Source organism: Nicotiana sylvestris, chromosome 1, assembly GCF_000393655.2.
Source record: "Nicotiana sylvestris chromosome 1, ASM39365v2, whole genome shotgun sequence".
NCBI lineage: Eukaryota > Viridiplantae > Streptophyta > Magnoliopsida > Solanales > Solanaceae > Nicotiana > Nicotiana sylvestris.
Window position 1 is genome coordinate 116,960,289 of NC_091057.1, and position 25,548 is coordinate 116,985,836.

A 25,548-nucleotide genomic window follows, 5' to 3' on the forward strand; every position below is an offset into this window, starting at 1 on the left:
AATATTTGCTTTAAAATTGCTTAGACTTCGGGATGGACCGTTTAGCAAAATTTCACGGCCCTACCCAAAGTAAATGATACGCTAGTCGCTTTAGGCACGCCTTTTAATAATTTAATTTTCTTAAAACTCGGGTGCACATTTATGTGACCCAAATCCAAATCTCAACAGAGTTGAAATGTGCCAACAACCACGGGTGCATTGATGTGACGTGGTTGGAGATGTATTTCCATGATGTTGCAATTCTTGAAAAAATATATAATAATAATGACGAAAGCGGTTAAAAGTTAAAACTTGCACATTAGCTCATAATTGTATAAAATCAGATAAACAAGCCGAATATGACAGTTGAGCAACCGTGCTAGAACCACGGAACTCGGGAATGCCTAACACCTTCTCCCGGGTTAACAAAATTCCTTATCCGGATTTCTTGTTCGCGGACTGTAATACAGAGTCATTCTTTTCCTCGATTCGGGATTAAATTGGTGACTTGGGACACCCTAAATCTCCCAAGTGACGACTCTGAAATAAATAAACAAATCCCGTTTCGATTGTCCTTTAATTGGAAAAACTCCTTTGTCCCCACGCGGGGCGGAAAAAGGAGGGTGTGACAGGAGTAATTAAGTTTACGGTGGACCTGAAGTCAACATTTATGAGCTAAGAAAGTGGCTCTAGATGTCTTTTTGGAGTTGTATGTATGACTACTTTGGTTCATCCTCTTGGATTATATAATCGTTGTTGTGATAACTATCTTAAAAATGTTTTGAGCCGATGATTTTTCGAAAACAATATTTCTATTCTTTTGAGGTAGGGGTAACATATGCGTACACACTATCCTCCCCGACTTCATTAGTGGGATTTTATTGTGTTGTTGTTGTATCTTAAAAATGTTTTCAATAGCTTTTCTAAACACTAGTTTTCAGTATCCAACAGGCCACTAAAATAAGTGTTCCAAGTTCAACTAAGCAATCATGCTGGTTAAAAAAAAGAGAGAGAAACTACAACAATTAACCAATAATTTCCTCAAAATATACCAGTAATATAAAACATCAAGTTGTGGGAGTGATCAGGTTCTGTGGTTGGAATATTTAGCTACCTGACACCATTATCAGTGTGTATACATATAATATACACTATCTTTTTTTAAACAAGAAAAAGAATCTCTGTTGAAAGTGACTCCAAATATCTGGCAGAAAAAAATAAAAATAGCCGGAGTAGACGGAAAAAGAAACAAATCCAAAAGAACTGCAGAAATAGTATTTCTTTTCGTATTTCAATTGATCTCCCCGGCAAAACCAACAGAGTTTCATGTCTCAAAACTCACATATTTGCAGAGCACAGAATAAACTGTTGCATTACGTTGTCGTACATGTCATGTCGTACATATAATTTGTTCCAAGAAGCAGTATACAAGAACAATGTATACGTTTGGACGAAACATATGAAACGTTTTACCTACCAAACATCTTCTTCCAATTCTTCATCTTCCTCACAACGTAATCACAAATCAATGTCTTCCCTTTTCCTCTCAAACCCTCGTCCTTTTCGCCCTCCTCTAAACCCTAAATCCAATCCCCATGTCGTTTTCCCACTTCGTACCCTCAATTTCTCCGCCAATTCTACCCCACCCCCTCCTCCTCCTCCGAACCCCAATACAAAACCACCCACCATCAAAGAACCTCCCTTTCCCCCTCCTCCGCTGGAGGCGGCATCGGAGGAGAAGAAGTCATTCGCGGTGGCGACCGGCGAGCTTTTCCTTGGCATTGCATCACGAGTTTTGAGGCGTGGGAATAGTATAGTTAATGGTGCAGAAGAGAGTGAATCGTACTTTTGGGAACGGAGAAAGGAAGGGATAGCGACGGTGGTTGAGGACCCGGTTCAGCCGGAGGTTGTGTGGGAGCAGAGGGAAAAAGATGTGGAAGCTGAGAAGAGCATGAAAACGGTGACTAGCCCTGGGTTTAGCTTCTCTGCTGCTGGGCTTTTGTTTCCTTATCATCTTGGGGTTGCTAAGCTTCTCATTGAGAAGGGCTATATCAAGGTTTGGTATATTCTACTTTATTTAGTATTTGGTTGTTGAATAATTTTGCTTGTTGTTTTCTTGGTTCTGTAGTTGATCAAGTAAGATAATATCCAAAGAAAATCTTTTTGCTTATCCATAACAAGTTTTATTTGACTTTGGAGAAGGGAGTGGAGGAAGTGGGAATCTAGATGGATGAACCACGATGAGCATAGTAATAGGCTATTGAGCTCGTTTGGATATAAAAGAATGTTGCTTGAGCTCCTTACCAGTTATATTTCTTTTGAGAGGTCATGTAAGTATTTTATTGATGTATGCCAGCAAAATGCAGCTGGGCAGGGCAGCCCGGTGCACTAAGCTCCCCCTATGCGGGGTCGGGGAAGGGCCGGACCACAAGGGTCTATTGTACGAAAATGCAGCTTGGGGTTGAGGCATAATTGTTTTAAAAGGGGCACCTTGGTGCATAAAGCATCCCACCTTCACACAAGGTTTGGAGAAGTGCCGCACCCCAAGGGTATTGATGTAAACAGGTTACCATAATGCAAGAATTAGCGGCTGCTTCCACACCTCGAACCCATGACCTATAGGTTACACGAAAATAACTTTACCATTGATCCAACACTCTCCTTCATTGAGGTATAATTGTTTTATACCAGCAAAATGCCGGTAAATACATTCAAAGGGAGAACTTTATAGAGAATGTAAAGAACTAAGTAGGCATTTGGACATGAATTCCAAAAAAAAAAAAATTCAAATTTGGAATTTCACTAAAATTTGAATCAAAGATGAAGTTGTGTTTGGTTATAATTTTTGCAAAATATTTGGATGTCTTTTTTTCAAAATCTTGAAACATGATTTATACCCCACAACTTGTAAAAAATATCAAAACCACCCCAATTTGATTATCCTACTTGAAATAAACAATCAAACATGCTACTATTGTTTAACTGTTATCATATTCTGCTTTAGTGCAATACACAGAAGATGCAAAATCAATATCACATTTTCTAACATAGTCCGCTTTCCACTGCTATTACCACTGTTATCGAACACGTAGGTTAATAATTGATGGGGTCATTTTATAAATTTTAAAAGTATAGGGTAAATTTGTAAAACTAAAAACTAGCAAATTCTCATTTTCAAGTGAAATTGGAAAAATTGGGAAGATTTTGATAACCAAATATTGTTTTCAAAAAAAAAATTGGAAAAAAGGAAAAATTTTGTATGTCCAAACGGGCTCTAAGAATATCTTTATCCATTCTATTTTTCAGTTAGTGAATTGATAGTTTGAATATAACAAAATGCATGAGAGGATTCTTATAGGGGACACTAACTAATTGGGATTAAAATGTAGTTGAAAGATCTTCTATAGACTTCTCTAAGAACTTAGTAGTAGTATATTGATACACATTTATTGGATTTAACTATTGATGGGTGAGTGACGTTAATCGAGTGCCAGATGTCCGAGCCAAACTGAGTTTGTATAGCTCACTTCATAGTGCATTGCTCTTTGGAGGAACTTGAGGATTCGGGGACATGTATATTAACCCCGTACATCACATAGGAATTAGGATAGATGAAGAAATTGGACAAGTACTTTTTACATCTGCTGTTGGATATTGTTGTTGACCGTATGACCCTTGAGATCTGGAGTTTGAGCCTAATGTTTGTTGCTATGATGGTACTTCATGATGTGTAAGAAAGGGAATTTTACGGAAAGAAGAGAATAAACTATTAATGGGGATAATACTTTGAGAATTTAAGTTGCTACGGACCTTTTCGTTTGCCTTCTTTATAAGTATTTTATTGAGCTTTTGCCATGAATAATCAAGCAGCTTGATTTGCTAATAAGCTTATTAAGAGATAGAGGATTAAGGTTAAGAGGTTAAGAAACATTATACCGGACATTAAACAATGGTGGAGGGTCTTGGTTGGATGTTCATTTTGGTTACAAAATTAGGACTACAAAGATGACTTTTCTCAGTCCGACATATTTCTTCTTGCCCAGGAGACAACGCCACTGGCTGGTTCTTCTGCTGGTGCAATTGTATGTGCAGTGGTTGCTTCTGGTGCGAGTATGCAAGAGGCTCTAGATGCTACCAAAATATTAGCTCAAGATTGTCGGCTCAGCGGGACAGCATTTCGCCTTGGTGTAAGTGTCATGGCAAAATTTCTTAATTGTGCAGGCTATAAATTCATAATTGTAATCTTTTAAGATAATTGATAGGTTTGATCTCAGTCAAAGTCTATGAAACAGAATTGTTCACACTATTTTGTTGTTTTGCATATGATTGTATTATTGCACTCCCTTTCACTTATTTGGTGTATTTTAAGATATTATTATTACTTCTCTTGCTTCTTTTGTTGTTAGAGATCTCTTCTTTCGTTTCTTTTCTGAAATGGTTATCTCTTCTATTGAGCCGAGGGTCTCCCGGAAACGGCCTCTCTACCCTTCCGGGGTAGGGATAAGGTCTGCGTACATCCTACCCTCCCCAGACCCCACTGGTGGGATTTTACTGGGTATGTTATTGTTATTGTTGTTGTCGTGAAAATGAAATAGATTAATTGATAATTTTAATGTGTTTGCCTCAATCAATGCGTATGAATTGGGTATCTAAGAGTAAAAAATTTAAATGGCACGCGTATAAAAATTTTGATCATGACTTGATTTGTCCACATAAAATTGTAATTTCTATGTCACTGGAAAATAACTTGACATGTTTAAAATTGGCCTATCTCGTGTCATCGAGATCTAGAGTACTGTTCTTGATGACAAGTATTTAGCTTTTTGGTATTTAAATGTTAAAGCATCTAAAAAATGTCATTCCGTACCAGGCTGTTCTTAGAGAAATTCTTGAGAAATTTCTTCCAGATGATGCTCATATTAGGTGCAATGGAAGAGTTCGTGGTAAGTGTAGATTAACTTTTGTTCGTGCAAGCTGATATTTTGAAGCTCTTATGCAATACAATATGGTTTATCTGGGTTGAGAATGATGTAGTCATTTCATCCCAGTTGCTGTAACACAGATACTTTGGAGGCCCAGAGGCTTATTGGTTGATCAGTTTGATTCTAAGGAGGATCTTATCAATGCTGTCTTTACTTCTTCTTTTATCCCAGGGTACACATTCTTTCTGGCTTTATTAGCTTCTCTTTTAGCTCACACTCTAATCTAAACCTTTAATCTAAAACTTCAAAGTATCGCGAATCACAGATATCTTGCTCCAAGGCCAGCCACACTTTTCAGGAATAAACTTTGTATTGATGGGGGACTAACACTGTTTATGCCACCTACATCTGCTGCTCAGACGGTAACTTCTGAAGAAATTAATTAAGTAGTCCGCTATACTGCAGATGTCTAGTCATGACTACCTTGCGTTGTCATTTATGTATGCCAGTTGCGGATTGATTTTGCCATTGTATGTCCTGTGCATTGAAATAATCTTTGGAGAGGAAGCACGTTTCAAATAACCAACTTGCAGTTCTAAGGAAAATGCTGTGACTTTGATGAAGTTCATAAAAAAAGGCTAAAGACCTGGTCTATTCACCCGACTTCACTTCACTTTATATTGTAGAGGGTGATGGTAAATCAATCCAACCCATTAAGAGATATTTCTGTTACCTTCTGTACATTTATTTAATTGACTTCAGACATCTGTAGACAAATATTTAAATCAAGTCATCCGATAAGTAGTTGTCAACTGAAGCCCTGTCTGTTGTGGCTCTAGAATTAGTTTGGAGTTGCTAATATACACATTATTCTCAACTGTAAATTATTACTCTCTCCTGTTTAATAAGTTATCTGAAATCAGAATGCATTTTCCCTGTCCTTATCTTCTCTTATATAGCCTAAAACAAATAGCTGTAAATTCAGCAATTCTCCCTGGGTTGTTGATTACCTATAATTCTTAAGGTTTTATCTGTATGTTTGATTAGTAATCTACTTGTCTTTTCCTCTCATGTTACATCTTCCAGTATTTATTAGCAACATTTTTTTTATAATGGTGGTGTCCGGGCTAGCTTACGCGCACCTCGATTGTTAGTTTGTTACCTGCTACCTCCCACCACATAGAGGTTTAGGTAGATGGAAAGTGATCACCTAATTTTTTTTGTCTCTGTTAGGATTTGAACCTTTTGAACCCTGGTCTCCAAGGTTTTCCCCGATTGACCACTAGGCCACACCCATTAGTGCTAACAGTTTATGCTTTTTACCTGTCAGTTCCACAATAGAAACAGCAGTGACTTATCAGGATATTGATTTCTTTTCATCTGATTGCTGGAGGCAGTTAACAACTGATTGGTTGTATCCAGGTGCGCGTTTGTGCTTTTCCAGCCAGCCGGTTGGGATTGCAAGGAATTGGGATAAGTCCTGACTGCAACCCTGAAAATAGGGCGACTCCCCGCCAGGTACTTGAACATCTTACGGTCAATCGCCTGGTTCTTCTAGTGATAGACCAATACCAAGTTTTCTCTCATCTAATTTGGCCACATTTGCAGCTTTTCAGTTGGGCGCTTGAGCCAGCAGAAGATGATATTCTTGATAGGCTATTTGAACAAGGTTACACGGATGCAGCTATGTGGGCTCAGGAGAATCCGGTCGGGGAGTTAGTTCGAGATGATAGTTCTTCGATAGGCAGCAGTCTAGCACAATAACTTTCTACAGATTGATTTTGTTCAAGAGTGTACGAGATGATACAATGACGCTTCAACAATGATGGAGCGCTCCTTGCCTTAACAAGAAGCTGATACTGAGGAAGATTGAAGAGGGTCGGAAACTGGTGGTTGGTTAATAGCGACGTTATGTTTTGTATATACAGCATTGCTAGGATGTAAATTTTAAACCAGGGAAGAAAGGAATTAACAGAAAAACAAAAAGAGCATAGGATTTAGGATATATGAGTTCAACTGGGGCTCGATATTCCTGTAACATTTACTGATGAAAAATGAATAGCAGCTTGGTATAAAGCATTATTTTCTCTTCTTGTATAACTCTAATCACAGTTTACATTTCCCACTGCAAATTGCTGTAGGGAGAAAAAGTTGTTAAATACATATTTTTAATATCATCTTTCCTGAGCCGAGGGTCTATTGTAAACTGCCTCTATCCTCCCAAGGTAGGGATAGGGTCTGCGTACACACTAGACCCCCACAGTGTAATAATGGCTATGTTGTTGCTATAGCATATTAGTAAGATTTAAATCTCTAATGTTTCGGTTTGTAACGTTGCTACTAGTATAAGTAAAATTCTTTAATTATTACCAATATGTGATGTCGAATTCTATATGAAAGGAATAAATATCCTTGTTACCGCTTTGAGTGCTTTGAAAAAGGAATTTTTACATAAATAACGATCATATTCACTATTTACTTTTTCTAGTGATTAGTTCGTATTGTAATATATAAAAATGAATCAAAATGCTTTCCTTGGGAATTCTATTAAAAGTGATACTATTACAAGTACAATGATAAGTGCTATGACCGACTAAAGTGCCCTTGATAATAACATATGCCAGAGATATAGCAACGTGGAAAATGAGCACACCAAGGGAGAAGAAGATAATTTGAGACAAAATAAACTACATGTGAGTCACCTGGAATCTGTATTTTCAAATTCAGTAGAAGAAATTCAACCAGAAAATTTTATTTACACTTAAAATAAGACCCCATGTGAATTATATTAAAATCACAAGCTTGGCATGGAAGCTGCATTTTCAAATTTACTGTCAAATCTTATAAATAGCTCAATCTATCAAACTTTATTGCTCCATAAACGAAAGAGCAATGCCATAATAATGGAGAAATATCTCTCGCCCTAGATTGCTTATTTACTTATGAAATTAATATTTTTTTAATCTAAATATTCTCTGGTTCAAGTCATCTGAAAAATCCAACTTCAACTTTCCAAAATCTCAAATTACCAGTGGATTGTCGTCCATTTAGGCAAGCTTTTTAAAGATGACTTCAATTTATGAAAAAAAGATACTCCATATTATGAGATTATAGCCAAGGTTGGAAATTAGGGGACCAAATGTTAGTTTCCAGAACTTCAAGTCTTCAAAGAGGCCCATAAGAATTATTTACACGTTCCCAAATATGAAAAGCGGTACAAATTAAAAAATAACCAGATTTACAAGTGGTCATTCAAAAATAACCACAATTTCAAAAGTAATCGAAATTTAGTCATTTTTTTATGTAAATATAAATCTGAACGAAAATACTATTCAAAATCCGAAAAATACTTTCCAGCTTGGAGTTACATCATAAGTATACTAGAACTCCAGCATATTATAATGGAGTTCCAGCATAATATATTGGAGTTCCAGTATAATATACCGGTCTAGTATAATATGCTAAAGTTATACACATGTGCTCCAATTTCCAGTATATTATGTTGTAATTTTTCGCGTGTTGGAATTCCAGCATAATATGCTGGAAGTTCATATACAGGTACACCAATCTTAAATATATTATGCTGGACCCATTTCTATTGCAGTAAAATAGTAATAGTTATTTTTTAATAACTTTGTAAACGCTCGCTATATTTGAATAACCGGATGAAAAACTAACGAGCTTTGACCCGCCAACTTCATCCATAAAGCAAGCAGACCGTACGATGCATTATTTCGATGTCAGATCCAAAAAATAAATAGAAAACAAAAAAAAAGAGAGGAAAAACTAAGAAAGATTACGACAAGTTTTATTTTGTGTTTATACAAATGTTGTTTTATTTTGTGTTTATACAAATGTTTATGAGGTTATTTTTGCCTTACAAATTTGTTCATACACGGAAACGTGACAAAATAAAATTTTAGAACATAACTGTGTTCAGTTCTCTACAAAAACACTCCACAAATAATCTTCCTTCTCAGAATAATGAGAACAAAACTAAATAGTTGTTGAAAGTTGAGAGCCAAAAGGACAAAAAAGATGCACAGCAAATTACTTGCAGGAGTAGAACTACTTAGCCCATCACCAGCTTTTTATGCTCTCCCTTACCACCATAATCATCCATTTTCGCCCAAGATTCTGTGCTGCACCAACAATTCTTCTTCGGACCATAAGTTCAAGTTCAATTTTGTGGGTGATAGGAAGTGGAAGTTCAATGATATTGGTACCAGTGAGTTCACCAATTTCATTTTCCCTACTTCTATTTATTTCTTCTTGGTCTTTTTTATTTATTTATGATTTCAGGATTCATTTAATTAGGTCCAGTGTCTTTTTAGTTAGCGTATGTCAGTAAGAATAGTTGAATTGGCCTTGGGACAAACTTCTCCCCTTGTTAATTGAAGCAGAAGTTTCCACCGGGACTGGTTTTCCACTGTAAATGACCTTGATGCACCCTCCGCAAAAGTGGAAATTGATTGAAGATTGAATCTGTTGAGGTTATTGACAGTATGTTTTCACCAATATTGATTTTTTCCCCTTCTATGGCTTGGGGGTGGTAGTTCTAGTGCTTTATTATGTTTGTAATTAAGCTTCACAGATGTAATGAGCTACTTTAAGATGTCATGTTTTGTGCTATGTGATTATGCAGACGAGTTGAAGTAATAATCAAAGGTAACCTTTTGTTCTTCTTGACATGTTACATGAGAAACTATATCCCAAAAAAACAAAAAATGCTGATAGTTTAGGTTCACCTTTCCTGTTAGGTTAGCAACTAAACAGTTATTAGATTGGTTATTTCAGTTTTCCAACAAGTAGCTCTCTGAGCTTATTAAGTCTTGCTCAGATATAGTCACCTCCTGTTACAGGTAGAGTGCAAGAATCTGTAAATCACTGGCTGTCAAAGACACAAAACTTTTTCAATGAAGTTACTTCACCGCTGGTAAAAACTGTAAATGATAAAAGAATCAGTGTGAATAATGATACTCAAGATATGGAGGACACATTCATGGCTGAGCAGACTGTTGATAGCCAAACACCGAATGGTGATCTTTCTGTTGCTGCTATTCTTTCCATTGAGCAATTTAGCAGGTAAGACACATTTTGTGGTCACATTAATTGGAACCACTTATTTCTGCACAAACTGCTTGATTTTATGTACTGTATATATCTTGGAAGTGCCTGCTTTAATTGTGATTTTTTGAGTTCGTGGTGAATATCCTTCCAAAAAGGCAGGCCCCCCGTTAGATCTAAGTTAATTTGGGACATCTCCTCATGCCAAGGAGTCCTCCTCTTTATGTTTGTTGAGCATGTGCTAGAACCTTATTTGTACAGAAGAGAAATATTTTCTTAAAAGATATTCTGCATAGTTATTTTGTCAAAAAATTTCCTGAGTTGATGGACCCTTAAAAGGTCATTTTAGGCACTTTATTAGACAAGTCAGTGACAGGAATCATACTCCTATAATAGTTCAGTGTGAAAAGTTTGCCACTGAACATGTTATTAAGACTAAATTGGTTTCAAGAGAAGTCTCCTTCTCTCTCTCTCTCCCCCCCCCCCCTGTTTTTCTTTCTTGATTGGTTCTAGAGAAACTCTCTTTCTCCTAGGTTTTCTTCAGGGTCATGGACTCTTCAGAAAGTCCTCTCTGGACACTTTAGCGGTCCTATCTCTGTTGACAAAGAGTTCTTTTAGGAGACAATTCATTCAGATAAAGTCCTTCAAGAATGTACTTAAGCTGATTAACGAAATGTTCTGAATGGGTGAATACAGAAGAAAAACTGGAGTATGGTAGAGGCAGAGAGAATTTTTGGTTGAGTGTTGAAATGCGTAAAGATGAGAAAGAACACCAATGGCAAAACACTTTGTTGGGCCAACACTGAGAGACACAAGTTAGTGGAGCGAATGGGATTAGATACTCTAGTAGTCCTAACTTTAAATGATGGATACTAGGCGTTGTATGTATCGACCCATGCAGTATTAAAGCTAAACCGTTAGGTATTCTGGATGGGGAGTATATTCGTATATGTGACTGGATATATGAGCAATCTGATTACATAGCTTACTTAGGGTGTGTTTGGTACGAAGGAAAATGTTTTTCCTAGAAAATATTTTCCTGGAAAATGAGTGATTTTATCACTTATTTTCCCTTGTTTGATTGGTGAGTGAAAAACTTTTGCTGGAAAATATTTTCTAGTGTTTGTTTAGAGAGTAGAAAATATTTTTTAGGAAAATAATTTTTTTGTGCACTTTTCTTACCCCTCTCCCCCAAATACCCAACGTTTTGAGGACACTATTTTCTTCAAGAGTTTAATTATTCTTTTAAAAATTCACACAAACCCAAAGGGACTAATGTACTGCTTTACTTTTTCACGTAAAAATAACATTGAAATTTGTGCTACATAACAAAAAGAAAATACAATTTTTTTTTTGAAAAAGAAAGTACTCTTTCTACAACATGAAAAAGTACTCATTTTGTTGAAATGAAAGAAAATACTTTTTACTATATTTTGTTGAAATAAAAGAAAATACTTTTTCTACACCATAAAAAGAAAGTACTTTTTTTGTTGAAATGAAAGAAAATACTTTTTCTACGTCATGAAAAGAAAGTACTTTTTTTTGTTGAAATGAATGAAAATACTTTTTTACATTATGAAATTTTTTTTTCATTTTGTTGAAATTAAAAAGAAAGTACTCTGTCTACGTCATGAAAAGAAAATACTCTTAATAATATTTCTATTTAGGATGGGGGTAGGGTAGGGGGTAGGGTTGGGGTAGGGTGGGTTGGTGGGGATGGGGAATAGGGTGGGAAAGGTTGAAGAAGAGTTTTGGAAAATGTTTTCCCTTCTTTTGATAGGGAAAAAGCCAACCAAACATGGGAAAATTAGGAAATATTTTCCGGAAAATGTTTTCCTTCTTACCAAACACACCCTTACTGGGAACAAATTGCTACAATGAATAAAATAGCAGCCTCTTTTTTCTTATAAGAAGTGCGCTTCTTGATGTTTGAATAACATGAAAGAAATGGTATGTCTGTTGTAGACATGCTGGCATGGGCTGACGTGAACTAGGCCTTAAGAAAGAAAAAAATTGTATTCCCTCCATCACACTTTCCATTTTGAAACATCTATAATATTTGACTCACTATCTTTTTATATAAGTCACTTTCATTAATTCTCCCTCATATCATTTAGTTGGCACCATTTGATTGGGCATGAAATTCAAGATGTTCATTTGACTTGTATATAGTATAAGTGGTAGTTGCTATTTAGGCGATACATACAATGTTTGTTTGACAGAGAAAACATCACATTAAAGTTTGATTGGTTAGTTAATGTAAATTTTGAAATTTGTGAAAGTTTGTGTAATATGATATATTGATGGAACAACCAAAATAAAAGACTCATATAAATCGAAATAGAAGGAGTAGTATTTGATGCAATTTCATATCTTTGAAAGAGTTGAAATTTAATTAATAGTTCAAGTTCTAACATGAATACATGATGTCATGTTTTCATCAAGTTACACAAAATTTTAACTTGTACATTAATGCATTTCCAATATAATTTGAATGGTAATATCTTCACTAAAAAATATAACGTAAAAGGCATACATCGGTTGATTTAATTTGTTAAGCTTTGTGCACAATCAGTTTCTGTTGAATAAAATGCCACAGAGGGGGGTAAAAAAATTTAGCCTCTCATTATGTGTCACATTTGAGCACATCCAAATCTTGGGCGTCGTTGGGACATACTAGGTTAGGATTTCAAAACTTCTAGATGAAGAAATTCTCGAAGTCTATTCTAATCACAATTTTTGGTTTGGTCATTATCCTTGAAATCCATGCAAAGTTACTTAAGAACACAGTGGAAGCAGAGGATTCATATAGGCTACGCTGACTAGTTGAGATATAGATTTGGTTGGTGTTGGACAGTAATATTTGCTTTGGTGCTTGTCAGGAGTTTGTTTAGTTTGGTTAGAGATTTATATGTCAGTTTAGGGATAAGGGTGGTGTTTAGAGAAACTTTAGTTTTAGAAAACCATAATTTGTCTTAAAAGATAAGTTATTGGCATTAGAAAAAGCACAATGGATATGGAGGAGTCATGTAGCCAACTAGCTAGATTGGGATTGAAGGTAGTTGTTATTGTTATTGTAGAGAGGGGGAAATGGAGTGAGGGAGTTTAATTGGTTTAAGGAAAAAATCCAACAAAAATTAAAGTAAAAACTATCATGATATGGTGAAACATATTTCTTAATCCTCTTGGAGTTAGGTGATGCAGAAGTTTTTGACATTTTTCTAAATCCTTGTCCTTGCAACCTTCACTCCTTTTAGGAAGTCATTCTTGCGATTGAGTGTTAAAACTTGTGGAGTTGAGCTTACCATTTTTGATATCTGTGGTTAGCTTCAATGCTGGACAAACCAATGATGAGTACTATATGTGTTTTTTTAATTAAACTCTGGACTTGTATACGACATATGATAGATGTGCAGGATGAACGGATTGACTGGGAAGAAAATGCAGAAGATATTCAAAGCAATTGGTCCTGAATCTGTTCATAGTGATGCTCGCAGTTTGGTTGAATACTGCTGCTTTAGGTTTCTGTCAAAGGATTCTTCTCTTCTTCATCCTTGCCTGAAGGTTTGTTGGCTTAACTTCATGTTTCCTTTCTAGTCTTCCATTAGCTTTTTGATGAGCATAACATCTATTCTTTGCCTTTGTGAGACTGAAAAACTTTTTGGAGCTAGAAGTCTTATGTTCAGTTTGCTCCTGAATCCCACCCTCCAATTAGGGGTGTCAATGGATATTTGAAAACCGACTAAACCGACCGAACCGTACCGTACCGAGTCGATTTTTAGGTTTCTTTTTAAGAAACCGTAGGTTTTTATATAAATCTATAACCGCACCGATAATTAGGGTAGACCGAAAAAATACCGAACCGTACCGAATAAATTTTACATGTAGAAAATATATTTATTTAGTAAGTTTAAAAGTAATAATGTATTAAATTTTCTTTGGGCCTTGAAATTATGAAAACTATTACAAGCCAACAAGTAATTAAACTCAAAATACTAATTCCTAAAACCTATTATGCTACTTCTACTTAAACTAAGTTATTTCAAATATCTTTATTAGCAAGACACAAAGTATCTAGCGATTATGAGTAGCAAACTACAATATACTAAATATGTTTCCTTTCATATAATTTGGATTTATCTTTTTGAATATTTAATCTTCTATAGACTTTATTCTTGAGTCCCAGCTTGGTATATCTTTCAGCTCGTCTGATTTATATTTTCTTTGCCTTTGTTTGATTTCTTTTACGATGTTGTAGAATAGTTGATGGATCTACTCTCTAGCCATCTCTTTTTTTTTTTTTAATTCATCACTCTTTAAACAGTAAAAATGTCTAGAGAGCTTTTCTAAGTCCTATAAAAGAACGCATGTTATTGCATTCTACTTCTACTGGTGAATTTTACATGATATAAAAAAATACCGAAAATTAACCGAACCGTACCGATACCGAAGAGAAACCGGCATGATTGGGACGGTTTCGAAAAGTCTAATTTTGGTTATATATAATAGAATAACCGAAAAATTAGTATGGTACAAATTTTATAAAATAACCGGTCGAACCGAACCATTGACACCCCTACCTCCAATCAAATTAAGCTAGAGCCTAGAGCCCAGTTTTCCATTTATTAGCTTTAAAATATGGTGAAAAGTTTCTTGTCCGGTTAAGCCCTATTCCTTAGAGTGATCTCTGCTTCTTGATGAGTTAACAAAAGACAAACCAAAACTGAAGAAGAGAACATGTAACTCTTAGTTGGCTTGGAGTATCTTTGTGATCCTGTTAGTCATCATCTCTTTATATATGGATGTTATAATGTTTTTAATTCTACTTTTTGTTTTTGTTTCTAAAAGAAGTTTCAATATCTTGCTGGATATTTTGTCTTTGATGATGAAGAACTAAATTTTGCTGCTGTGTTGATTCAGCATGCTCTGAAAGCGGTAGTATAGGATCAGTTAAATGTTGGTTTGAACCATTCAGATCAAGGAAGAGAAGAAGAAAAACAAAGATAGAAACCTTGAGATCTCTCCTTGGCCCTCTAGGAATAGGAACGTTTCCAGTTAGTTAGTTTTCTTTTCCATGCCTGAAGTGTCTCTAGAATTTTGCTTAAACAAAATACAAACTCGATATTTTCAGATAGGAATGAGTGATAAAACTTAAGATTTATATCTACTCATTATTAATATTTTAAGATGTGATTGCAGGAACCTGCATTCCAGAGACTGATTTTCGTAACTATGCTTGCCTGGGAGCGACCATATAGGAGCAGAGGAGACTCCCAAGCTAAAGTTTCAGAGAAGCACTCTCTCCAGGTTCTTTCTCTGATCTTCAGATTTGATGATAGGTTGTATGTAACGTGGGTCTTTAGGCCTAGATTGTTGGCTTTAGGCTGTTTGTGTTAAGCTGTTAATCTAACTAAAGATGCATTTTAAAAGTGAGCTGCTGGATAAATAAGTTAGCATCAGCTACAATTGTATAGCACCTTGTATTACTCTTCTGATGATCTGCCAAAGAAGATAAACTTCTGGTGATGTGTATGCTCTAGAACTGATATGGTTAGGTGATACCATCTTTTTGACCTCTCTGCCAAGAATCCACTTTATTCTGTCTTTTCTTTCTGTTTTTTGCCTTCCTTTTCTTTCCTCAGTTTGTTCTTGTGGTGTGGATGGTAGGATATTCTTTGTATGCCAACGTTCTCTTTTCTTTTCGATTGTTCGTTTATTTCAGTGAGGATGCCTGTTTAATCAAGTAAGCTGAGGTTTGCTGGTGGTGCTCCCTAGATTTCTAACTTGGATTTGATAGATTTGGAATACTGCTAACAATATCTTCTTTTGAGCAGGAGAGATGGGAAAAAAGTTTTGTTCTCCTTTGTGCAGTCAGATCAAGCTTGACTGTCCCACTTAACTGAGTATAATTTTGGAGGCTGCTTGATTTTTTCCAAAGACGACCTCAAACATTTAATATAACTGAAACAGTGAATAGTTTATGCGTAAATGTGCTGTAAAATGGTGGATGATAAAATCCTTTGCAGTCATTATAGTGCATTTTTGGGGTGAATAAACTGGAAATGCTTGACATAGTTTTAAATATGAACGGAAGTGAAGATGTAGTTACTAGATTCAATTCTATCTCGGGGTCACTTTTTCCGGGCTGGTGTAAGGAGAGTAGGAGACTTGGGCTTATTACTACCATTTCGTTTTGTAGAATCTCTTGGAGAACCTTGCATTGTGTACAGAACAGTTGGTTTTCTTTTTTCTAAACCATTTTGTATCTCTGAAGAGTATATAGGTGGACACCCCTCGGTGGCAATATCAATGACTATTATATATTTATCTATTAAAATTTACAGAAGAAATTGCTGAGAATGAAGAAGGTTTAGGACAGGAGAGGCTGGAGGTGAATGCAATGAGGAGCAAAATCTTTTGGTTCTCGGTCATATTTAGTGCAGACCTCACTTTTGCTTTCCATGTATCCTAATTGCTTCCTTGACGATCAAAAATAAAAAGTTCTCCTTAATGTGCTAGGGTATTTTATATTTGCAATCTTGGAAAGATGGCTTCTCCATTATTATTATATTCAACTGAGTATTTCGTGATTGTACTTTTACTATGAACACAAATATATGACGTCAAGCTTCTTGTGTTTGAAAAAGACTAATTTATTTTTCTAGGCTTTCTTGCATATACTTCTGTTGCTGTAACCTAAATATTCTGTTCCTGCTGAAGCTAAAGAGAAGACTAGTTGGAGAAGAGGCTTTTGTTCGTATTGCTCCTGCTGTTGCTGGTATAGCTGATTGGACAACAGCACACAACCTTTTCAAAGCTCTTGCTGGTAACGATCAGGGCATCTCATTTACCTCATGGTCCACATATATCGGTGAACTTCTCAAGTGAGAACCCTCTCTTTTTAGTTTCCTTTACAAAAGCTTCTTCTCCAAAGTGTTATTATGTTAAGTGCATGTGATTGCACAAGTCAAATTTATGGTAGATTATCAGCTCACATACTCAGAAAGTCGTAATTCTTAGAGAATATCTAGTTTATTAATTTGACAAATCAAAAGCTGAAGCAGGATTTCTCGACAATTTGCCATACTGTTAAGTGTTAAAATTCAATAAGAGTTTGACATACCACTGAGTAACTGTTTCTTTTTTAATAACTTTTTTTTACATAATGGTTCCTGCTTCCTACCCATAGTTAGCATGTATCTCCCCCGGTCATACTTTAGTATCACATCGTAGACCCCCAACCAACTAATGTTAAATCCACGTAAAAAAATATGCCAGAAAACTAGTCCACTTGAGTATGAGAAGTTAACGTATCACATAAAACTGAATAGGGCAAGTATTTTCAGATGAATACGAAAGCTTCAGAATATTCATTTGTGAAATCTCCTGCAATTTCTTTCATTTTCTTAACATTCTAGTTGTTTGGTTTTATTAATATTTTGAGTAGTCCTATCCTTTTCGGTAATGGGGGAAATTTTGTTATTGATTCTTATTCGCATTTATTAGAAGGTACTTATGAAGAAAACTCTTGACTAAGCTTGAAATTTGGAATTCACCAGTATAATTTTTCTGATGCTTATTTTCTTATTTTAGAGTGCATGAAGGAAGGAAGTCATACCAGTTTAAAGATTCCGCCCAGCTCCACAATGAGAGAATCTTGTGCATTGCTTCTGGCGGAAAACACCCTGTTCTTAAATGGGAGAATAATATGGCATGGCCTGGAAAACTAATTTTGACTGATAGAGCCCTTTACTTTGAGGTACTCATTAATAATTATATACTTCCAAAGAAAGTGTAAAGGTCTCGTGAGGTGTCCTAACCCATCGCTGTCAATGGAAGTCTCTTTCTGGTAATGAAAGTACTTCATCCTTGAGTGTAAAGTTTAGTTTCTATTTTTCCTTTATACTCCTAATAATTGAGCCAAATGGCTGATGAAATTCGTTTAATTTGGCTAGTTGAACATTATGCACACTTGTTATATAATCAATTCTGATGTCTTTCAGGCAGTTGGTTTGATGGGAAAAAGAAATGCATCAAGATTGGATCTTACAGTAGAAGGTTCACTCGTAAAGAGAACAAGAGTTGGGCCTCTGGGATTTGACCTTCTAGATTCTGCTGTATCTGTCACTTCAGGTCCTCAGTGAGTAAGCTTCTCCAACCAATCCCATTTGGGCTGTATCATTTCCTTTTTTTTCCCTTCGGATGGAACTTATCTTGGCATCTTTCAAGCTTCAAGTAGAGCCTCAAATTAAGCCTTCATGACAGCACATACATTTAATGGCCACCTGTCAATTGTTTCAGCTTCTTAAGATCACATTCTATATAGAAAGATCTCTCCTCAGAACCTATAGCTTTCCAAAAAGTTATGCTCACTTTACACTTCTACCTGTTTTATCACGTCTAGGAGAGACCACTGTCACATCTCATAGAGACAAAAGAAGGGAGATTATGTCAACCATTATTTTCTGTAAGAAGATCCAGATAAGAGGAGGAACCGGTTCATCTAATCTTATCTTGAACCATAACAGAATCTAACTTTTTTCTTTCTTTTGATAAGTATTAAGTAAGAATCTGACTATATGACTGATAAATATATGAAAAAATATATTATTTAGGACACTTCACTTGAACAAGAGAACAAGACTAAACTCTGCGTGGGTTTTCAAGTTTTCTTGCCTTAAGTTTATCACAATGCATCTTGACCCCACACCTTGCATAATTCTTCTTTTAAACCCCTGAGTAAATTCATTCTGTTATACATTTTACTTGAAAGGTACGTTTTATAGAGCAGTGGTTAGGCCTGCTATGTTGTATGGGACCGAGTGTTGGCCGGTTAAGAACTCACACATCCAGAAGATGAAAGTAGCAGAGACGAGGATGCTGAGATGGATGTGCGGGCATACAAGGATGGATAAGATTAGGTATGAAGATATTCGAGAGAAGGTGGGCGTGGCCTCCATAGAGGACAAGATGCGGGAAGTAAGACTCAGATGGTTCGGGCACATTCAGAGGAGGAGCACTGGTGCACCAGTGAGGAGGTGTGAGCGACTGGCTGTGGTGGGCACGAGGAGAGGTAAAGGGAGACCTAAGAAATATAGGGGAGAGGTGATCAAACAGGACATGGCATGACTTAGGATTACTGAGGACATAGCCCTTGACAGAGAATTGTGGAGGTCGAGCATTAAGGTTGTAGGTTAGGGGGAAGTTGTGAATATTTCTACAGCACACTAGAGTGAGAATAGCCAGTTAGGAGTTAGTCTTAGGATGCTATTGATCAACTACTGATGCAGGGCTTTATCTGTTGGATATTAGTATACTTTCCATCCTTTTCGTATTTCCTATATTTCTTATATTGCTGTTATTTTGTTATTTTATGTTATGTATTTTATGTTATTTTATTATGAGTCTATTGATAGTACTAATATATCGTCTCTTGTTGCTCTCTTGAGCCGAGGGTCTCCTGGAAACAGTCTCTCTGCCCCTCGGGGTAGGGGTAAGGCCTGCGTACATATTAACCTCCCCAGACCCCACTTGTGGGATTATACTGGGATGTTGTTGTTGTTGTTGTTGTATACATTTTACTTGAATGGAAGAGACTAATCTAGGAGTTCAAACCTTTAGATTTAAGAATAAATCCATGAAGAAAATTTCATAGTTCAGATTCTCTTAATTCTTTTCAAAGCTTGCTTGAACTTAAATGTACCCTGCAGGAATTGGGGAGTGCAACACGCACACAGTTATGCATTCTTGACTAACCTATCAATGAAAGAACTTCCACCTATTTTGGCAAACAAACTAGCTTTCCTCGGTCTTCCGAAACTTGATTACTGCTTCAACTTTAGGCATTGCTCAATACTATGCTACTGAAGTCATCATACTATTTAATGTGTGTGGACGAGTGTTGCATATAAGAAAGACATTCTAGTATGTGTTGATGGGAATGGTCAGATTGTGATTGGGGCTGTCTTTTTCTTTTCTTTTTTTCGAATGTATTTTTAGATATTATAGTATTCCTTATTGTACTTTACTGGTAATAGATGTATTATTTTGACTTCCTTAACCATTCCATTTCGTTAAAAGAAACCAGGAGCCATAATTGAGACAATCCCATTTAGGACAGAAGGAAGTAGGCCTGGAAATGCTTTTAGTTACATCCTAACTTCAAGTTTCACATATTCATGCCAATCTTAAAAGGAAGTACATTAACTAATCACCAAAATTGTCATATGACTAACACTGGCGGATTTATAGCCCAGATTACAGGGCACGTGAACCCATGGTCTCTCTACCACACAAGGTATTTTGTGTATGTATTTTCTAGAACTATTCTAATATTATCTGTTGGCCCATGCTCCAAAAAGTTGAATGGTGCACTTGGTTGAATACTGAACTATTTACCCAAAGGAACAAGGATCAATTCCCACTTATTACTAGTTTTTCTCTCCTTCCTTTAGCGGTGCACTCATGTTCTAGAAATCCTAGATCCGCCTCTGAATGTAACTAGTAATTTGCACCTGATCTGAATCCTTAACCACGCGATTTATTTTATTAGGCACTTTGTCAAAGTCATTTCGGCCTTGGGACAGAGATGTTCCCTTGTTTCTTCTTTCTCCCAATTACTGCAGACAAATTTCATGCTTTGATTCAAGCCTAGATTTGCATGTTAGACGATCCTAAAATCATTTGTCCTTCCCCATGTTAGTTGACTATACAAGTTCTCCGACTGGAATTATAGTTTCATATGATGTCTTTTTTGTTCGTTTATTTTCCTTGTGTTTTGATGTCAAGTTCTCCCTGCAACATCCTTCTGGACAACTAGTTATCGTTTCATTTATGTGCTCTTTTTTTTCCTTGTGTTTCATTTTTCCATTAAGAATGGGAAGTTGCTGTATGAAATATCCAACCCCTACTACCCGAAGCTGTAACCTGCATTCATACTTGTAATAATGACTACTTTTATCTTTACAAAAAATAATGGTTAATTTTACTGACTCTTTGACTTGTTCAGTTTCTAAGGTGGTTTAGCATCTTGCAGTGGATTTTTTCTTTAGCAGATACAAAAATGCTTATAGATATATTCTGTTTTAAATTTATTGTACTCGTATCAGGTTGGACACATGGGTATTAGAATTTGTGGACTGGGGAGGAGAAATGAGACGGGATGTTTGGTATGCATGCATCAGCGAAGTAATTGCTTTATACAAGTTCATACGAGAATTTGGACCGGAGGAAGGTGATCAATCAGTGTACAATGTCTATGGTGCCCAGAAAGGGAAGGCAAGAGCAATTTCTTATGCTACCAATGCTGTTAGGAGACTTCAGGCTCTTCAATATGCTCAAAAGCTCTTGGAGGAGCCAACTAAATTGGTTCAGTTCTCATATTTGCAAAATGCACCTTATGGTGACATTGTATTACAAACTCTAGCAGTTAATTGTTGGGCTGGACCATTGGTTACAAAAGTGACTGATCAAGAGTATCAATCACGGGGATCACCTAAATCCACAAACGAGGCAACAGAAAGTAGTAGCCATGTGTTTGACATAGATGGAAGTGTGTACTTGCGAAAGTGGATGAAGTCTCCATCATGGGATTCTAGTGCTTCACTTGCTTTTTGGAAGAACTCCCTATCGAAACGGGGGATAGTTTTCAGTAAAAATCTTGTTGTCGCTGATATGAATTTGATTGAAAAGGCAGCAGTGACCTGTAGAGATAAATATCAAGTAGCAGAGAAAACACAAGCCACAATTGATGCCGCTATGATTGAAGGGATACCTAGTAACATTGACCTTTTTAAGGTTGTCTTGCCTCTTTCCTTTCCTGTTTCTTTCTATCTGCAAATGTTTCTGACTTTCTGATTGATTAGTCTGCATATATACATCTCATATCTCCAGAACAATTAACAACCTTTTTCTTTAGGAAAAAAAAATTAAGGACCTTTTTGAAATTATTCATAGGTTTAAAATTTTCCCCGGACCCCACTTGTGGAAATACACTGTTTCTTTTTTTTGTTATTCAAAGAGTTCCGTTGGCCCTTATCCTCTTAACATAGTAGTAATTGCCATTATTACTGTAATCTGGCATTTTTCATAGTACCATGTGGAAGAATACTGCATGCGGAGCTTAATGTGATAGAGACATGGCAATGTACTCGGTTTGTACTGCTAATGATAGTTTTCTCTTTCTTTCTTCAAAGAAATTGGCAAGAATATGTTGTTGGGTTCTGTGGTTTTACAAGTGCAGCCTTGTTGTATCATGTATGTTGTCTTTGTTTTTCTAACCACAGATAAGTTCTTTCATCAGCAGTTGGCTATAAATTTTTCCCCTTTTTGACAGGCACTAATATTGATTTCTGTTTTTGTTGTAAGAAAATTGGCTGCAATATCTTGTTAAATCTGTGGTTTTACAAGTTCAGCCTTGTTGTATTTTGTCTGTGTTTTCTTATTCTAACACAAGTTAGTTCTTTTATCAGTAATATTGATTATTATTTCTCCCCCTTTCTTGACAGGAACTTGTGTTTCCTTTAACAGTTTTGGTAAACAACTTTGAGAAACTTAGGCGTTGGGAGGATCCCCTATTGACTGCCTCTTCTCTTGCACTTGCATATACGCTTATATTCAGGTAAAGTGCATTGCCACATGTCAAGAAGTCTACTCACATTGATATCTTGTTTGCCTGTATACCTTAATGTTTAATGAGACATGTGGAAGCGTAGAATACGTACAATATCACAAAGTCTGAATGCATAATTTTCTTGGCACGGAAAATTTCTTGTGGATAAATAATTTCATTACTGGTCTTAATGATTTTTATCTTTCTTGAATCGTATGAAGTTGCAATTTTCTGGGATTGTTTCCAGCTTGCGTCCAATTTTTACATTAGATTCATGCTAATTAGAGAAACCATTCTAGTTACCATTCTAAAACTCCCATATGGTCTTTAAAGCATTTATCATCCAAAAATTAGTCAGTTTCTGAAAACCATATTCATTCCATTCTGGAGAGTTCTTGTTGCAGGTTGTGGATATTCATGGGAAGTGCTACACTCTGTTGTACTCTCAAATTTTTGCCAGTACATGTGCAGTGAATATGGCCCACGAATATTTATACATATTCAGGAAGGATCACAGTGATTTGTTGCTGACTGGTGTTAATTTGGTCACTTTTATTTAAAGGACACAATGTGCAATGAATGTGGCCCATGAATATACATATTTTGGATGGATCACAGTAATTTGTTGCTGACTTGTGTTAACTTAGTTACTTTATTTTGTGAGCATGCTCCTGACTTTTTTGCTAAGTTATCTACCTTAATTTCAATCACTTCCAAAATAAAAAAAAAATAAAAAATCAGTGACTTAGCACTCAGTTTTTTGGGACCAGGAATATGCTGTCTTATGTTTTCCCAGCAATCTTGATTGTCTTGGCTGGTGGCATGTTATTACTTAAGGGGCTCAAGGAACAAGGTCGGCTTGGAAGATATTTTGGAAAGGTAACAATACGTGATCAACCACCGTCAAACACACTACAGAAAATTATTGCAGTTAAAGAGGCCTTGCGTGAGGTGGAAAGATATCTGCAGAGCCTCAATGTATCGCTGCTCAAGATTCGAGCAATCATTCTTGCTGGCCAACCTCAGGTATCTCCGGAGAAATTTCGTAACTGCTTGTTATTTCCCATTTAACATGACTTGCTACGGAATCAGGTCTGTCTTTCTGTGGCCAGAAAAAATATTGTTTTTCTTTACGCTATGCTTAAAATGTGTGCTATCCAAAATATGCCTGCTAAGGACAGATAACAATAGCTTAGGAGTGGAACTTTTAAATATCCTCTGCAAGGGTAAATCCCTTCAATTATTTGAATCATTATAGCTGTTTTGGAAGGATACTAGATCACATGAAGTAGATAGATTATGTAAGCCCTCTCAAATTCCCTAACATTGTAGCAGAGACATCATTTGTTTTCTTCAAAAAATTGGCGGGCAACTGGAATTACTTCTACTGTATTATTATGTCCTAGGTGTCTGGTTGCTTAGGTGATATATCTTTTCGTTCTCGTTCTGAACAAAAGGGCAAATTGCTCTTAGTGTTCTAACTCTGTAATGAAGTAAATATTATTCTAGCCAATCTATTTGTTAAATCGATCTTAATCCCCGCAGAAGCAACAGTAGGTGAATGCTTCTCACCTGTCTAAGCCAATCTGTTTGCTAAATCATTTAACTTTTCTCCTGTTTTTTAAACATACTAGCTAGTGAATATACCTAAAGTCAGAAGATTCCTTTTTTTTTAAATCATTTCCTTTCCTTTTTCTTTAAATCATTTCCTTCTCGATGGCTAAAGTTAGTGAACATACAGTAGTCCCCTTGTCCACTCATCATCACACGAACCTTCTCATCCCCAATCACTTGCAGCTCTATCCCTAATGCCAATACCATTCAGAAATCCGATCACCTAAATTGAATCATTTTTCTTGAGGGACCAAAAGTTGCACTTTCTGGGGAGAGCTAATATGATATGTTGGCTTCTTTATAGCACTTAATTTAGAGCTTAACTCCTTTTAGAAACTTGTTCGGATGACCTCCTGCTCCTTCCCCAACCCTACTCCACCCCTCCACCCCCCACCCCAACCTGGTTTTAAACTTAAATCCACAATGGGTGATAATATATCAACAATCCGCATCCTCCTATCCTGCAGCCCCTCACCACCGCTCTAACAATTAGTTGTAGCTCTTTAAAAAAAATTGGCTATGCTGGATCTCTTTTAATTGCTTTAGGGGATCGATTCTGCATGTTCTGGATTTACAGAGATTATTGTCCTAATTATTTATCTTGGTCCACTTTTGAGTAATAATTTTAGGGGTCAATAAAGGCTTAATGCTGAGTCTACTACTATATATGCTTGAACTTCGGGTAATAATGTTATTTATCTAATACTCGATTTTGTCTTCACTTAAATTGAGTTTATTTTCAAAATCTGTCAGATTACGATGGAAGTTGCTCTGGCACTACTGTTTGGTGCAACTATTCTCTTAATTGTTCCATTCAAGTACATAGCTGCTTTCCTGATTTTTGATGCATTCACCCGAGAACTCACTTTCCGAAGGCAAATGGTTTTGAGATTCATGAGCCTTCTGAAGGAGCGGTGGGACATGGTGCCTGCCACTCCAGTTGTCGTGCTACCATTTGAGGATGATGAGTCCGATGCACCAAGCCAAAGAAAGGAGTCCAGTAATGATGTTGTAGTAAAACCAGAAAAACAGCTAAAGCAGTAGGTTATTGTATATCTTCTTCTAAGTATTTTCTTTTCTCGTCTTTGGTTCTTTATCCGGTTAGTTGGCGGTAGCAGTAGGAGTGACAGGTTGAAGATGAAGCAGAAAAACATTTTTGCTCTTAATAACAGTATCATTTGGGTGGGATTTTATAGTTTAGCCTGTTGGAACCTAGATGAAATGGTAATTGATTTTGTATGAATGTCTTCTGAAAAGGAAAAAGCATTATAATGGGGTGGAAATTTATCATCTTCAGAGCATAAAAAGATAATATCCCAGACATGCAGTTTTACTGTGAAGTTTAAGCTTATGCAC

General features: G+C 36.2%; 2 protein-coding genes across 4 annotated transcripts; both read left to right on the forward strand.

Annotated features, from left to right (window-relative positions):
- The first annotated feature begins 1,106 nt into the window (after positions 1–1,106).
- Positions 1,107–7,078, forward strand: LOC104213432 (uncharacterized). The gene is made up of 7 exons (XM_009762930.2): positions 1,107–2,035; positions 4,023–4,166; positions 4,850–4,922; positions 5,028–5,133; positions 5,227–5,323; positions 6,324–6,419; positions 6,510–7,078. The coding sequence occupies exons 1-7, from the start codon at positions 1,367–1,369 to the stop codon at positions 6,663–6,665; spliced, it is 1,341 nt and encodes a 446-aa protein (XP_009761232.1). The 5' UTR covers positions 1,107–1,366; the 3' UTR covers positions 6,666–7,078.
- Positions 7,079–8,841: 1,763 nt separating this feature from the next.
- LOC104213433 (uncharacterized) lies at positions 8,842–25,482 on the forward strand. 3 transcript variants are annotated; one of them, XM_009762931.2, is made up of 11 exons: positions 8,842–9,129; positions 9,764–9,986; positions 13,385–13,532; positions 15,168–15,275; positions 16,689–16,852; positions 17,562–17,727; positions 17,972–18,108; positions 21,077–21,764; positions 22,475–22,587; positions 23,349–23,604; positions 24,946–25,482. In XM_009762931.2, exons 1-11 carry the CDS (start codon positions 8,940–8,942, stop codon positions 25,234–25,236), a joined length of 2,484 nt encoding a protein of 827 aa, XP_009761233.1. In that variant the 5' UTR covers positions 8,842–8,939; the 3' UTR covers positions 25,237–25,482. The 3 variants fall into 3 exon arrangements, with proteins under 3 accessions (XP_009761233.1, XP_009761235.1, XP_009761234.1); XM_009762933.2 differs by lacking the exons at positions 23,349–23,604; positions 24,946–25,482 and adding an exon at positions 22,983–23,153; XM_009762932.2 differs by lacking the exon at positions 8,842–9,129 and having other exon boundaries at positions 9,860–9,986; positions 13,377–13,532.
- Positions 25,483–25,548: the final 66 nt, after the last annotated feature.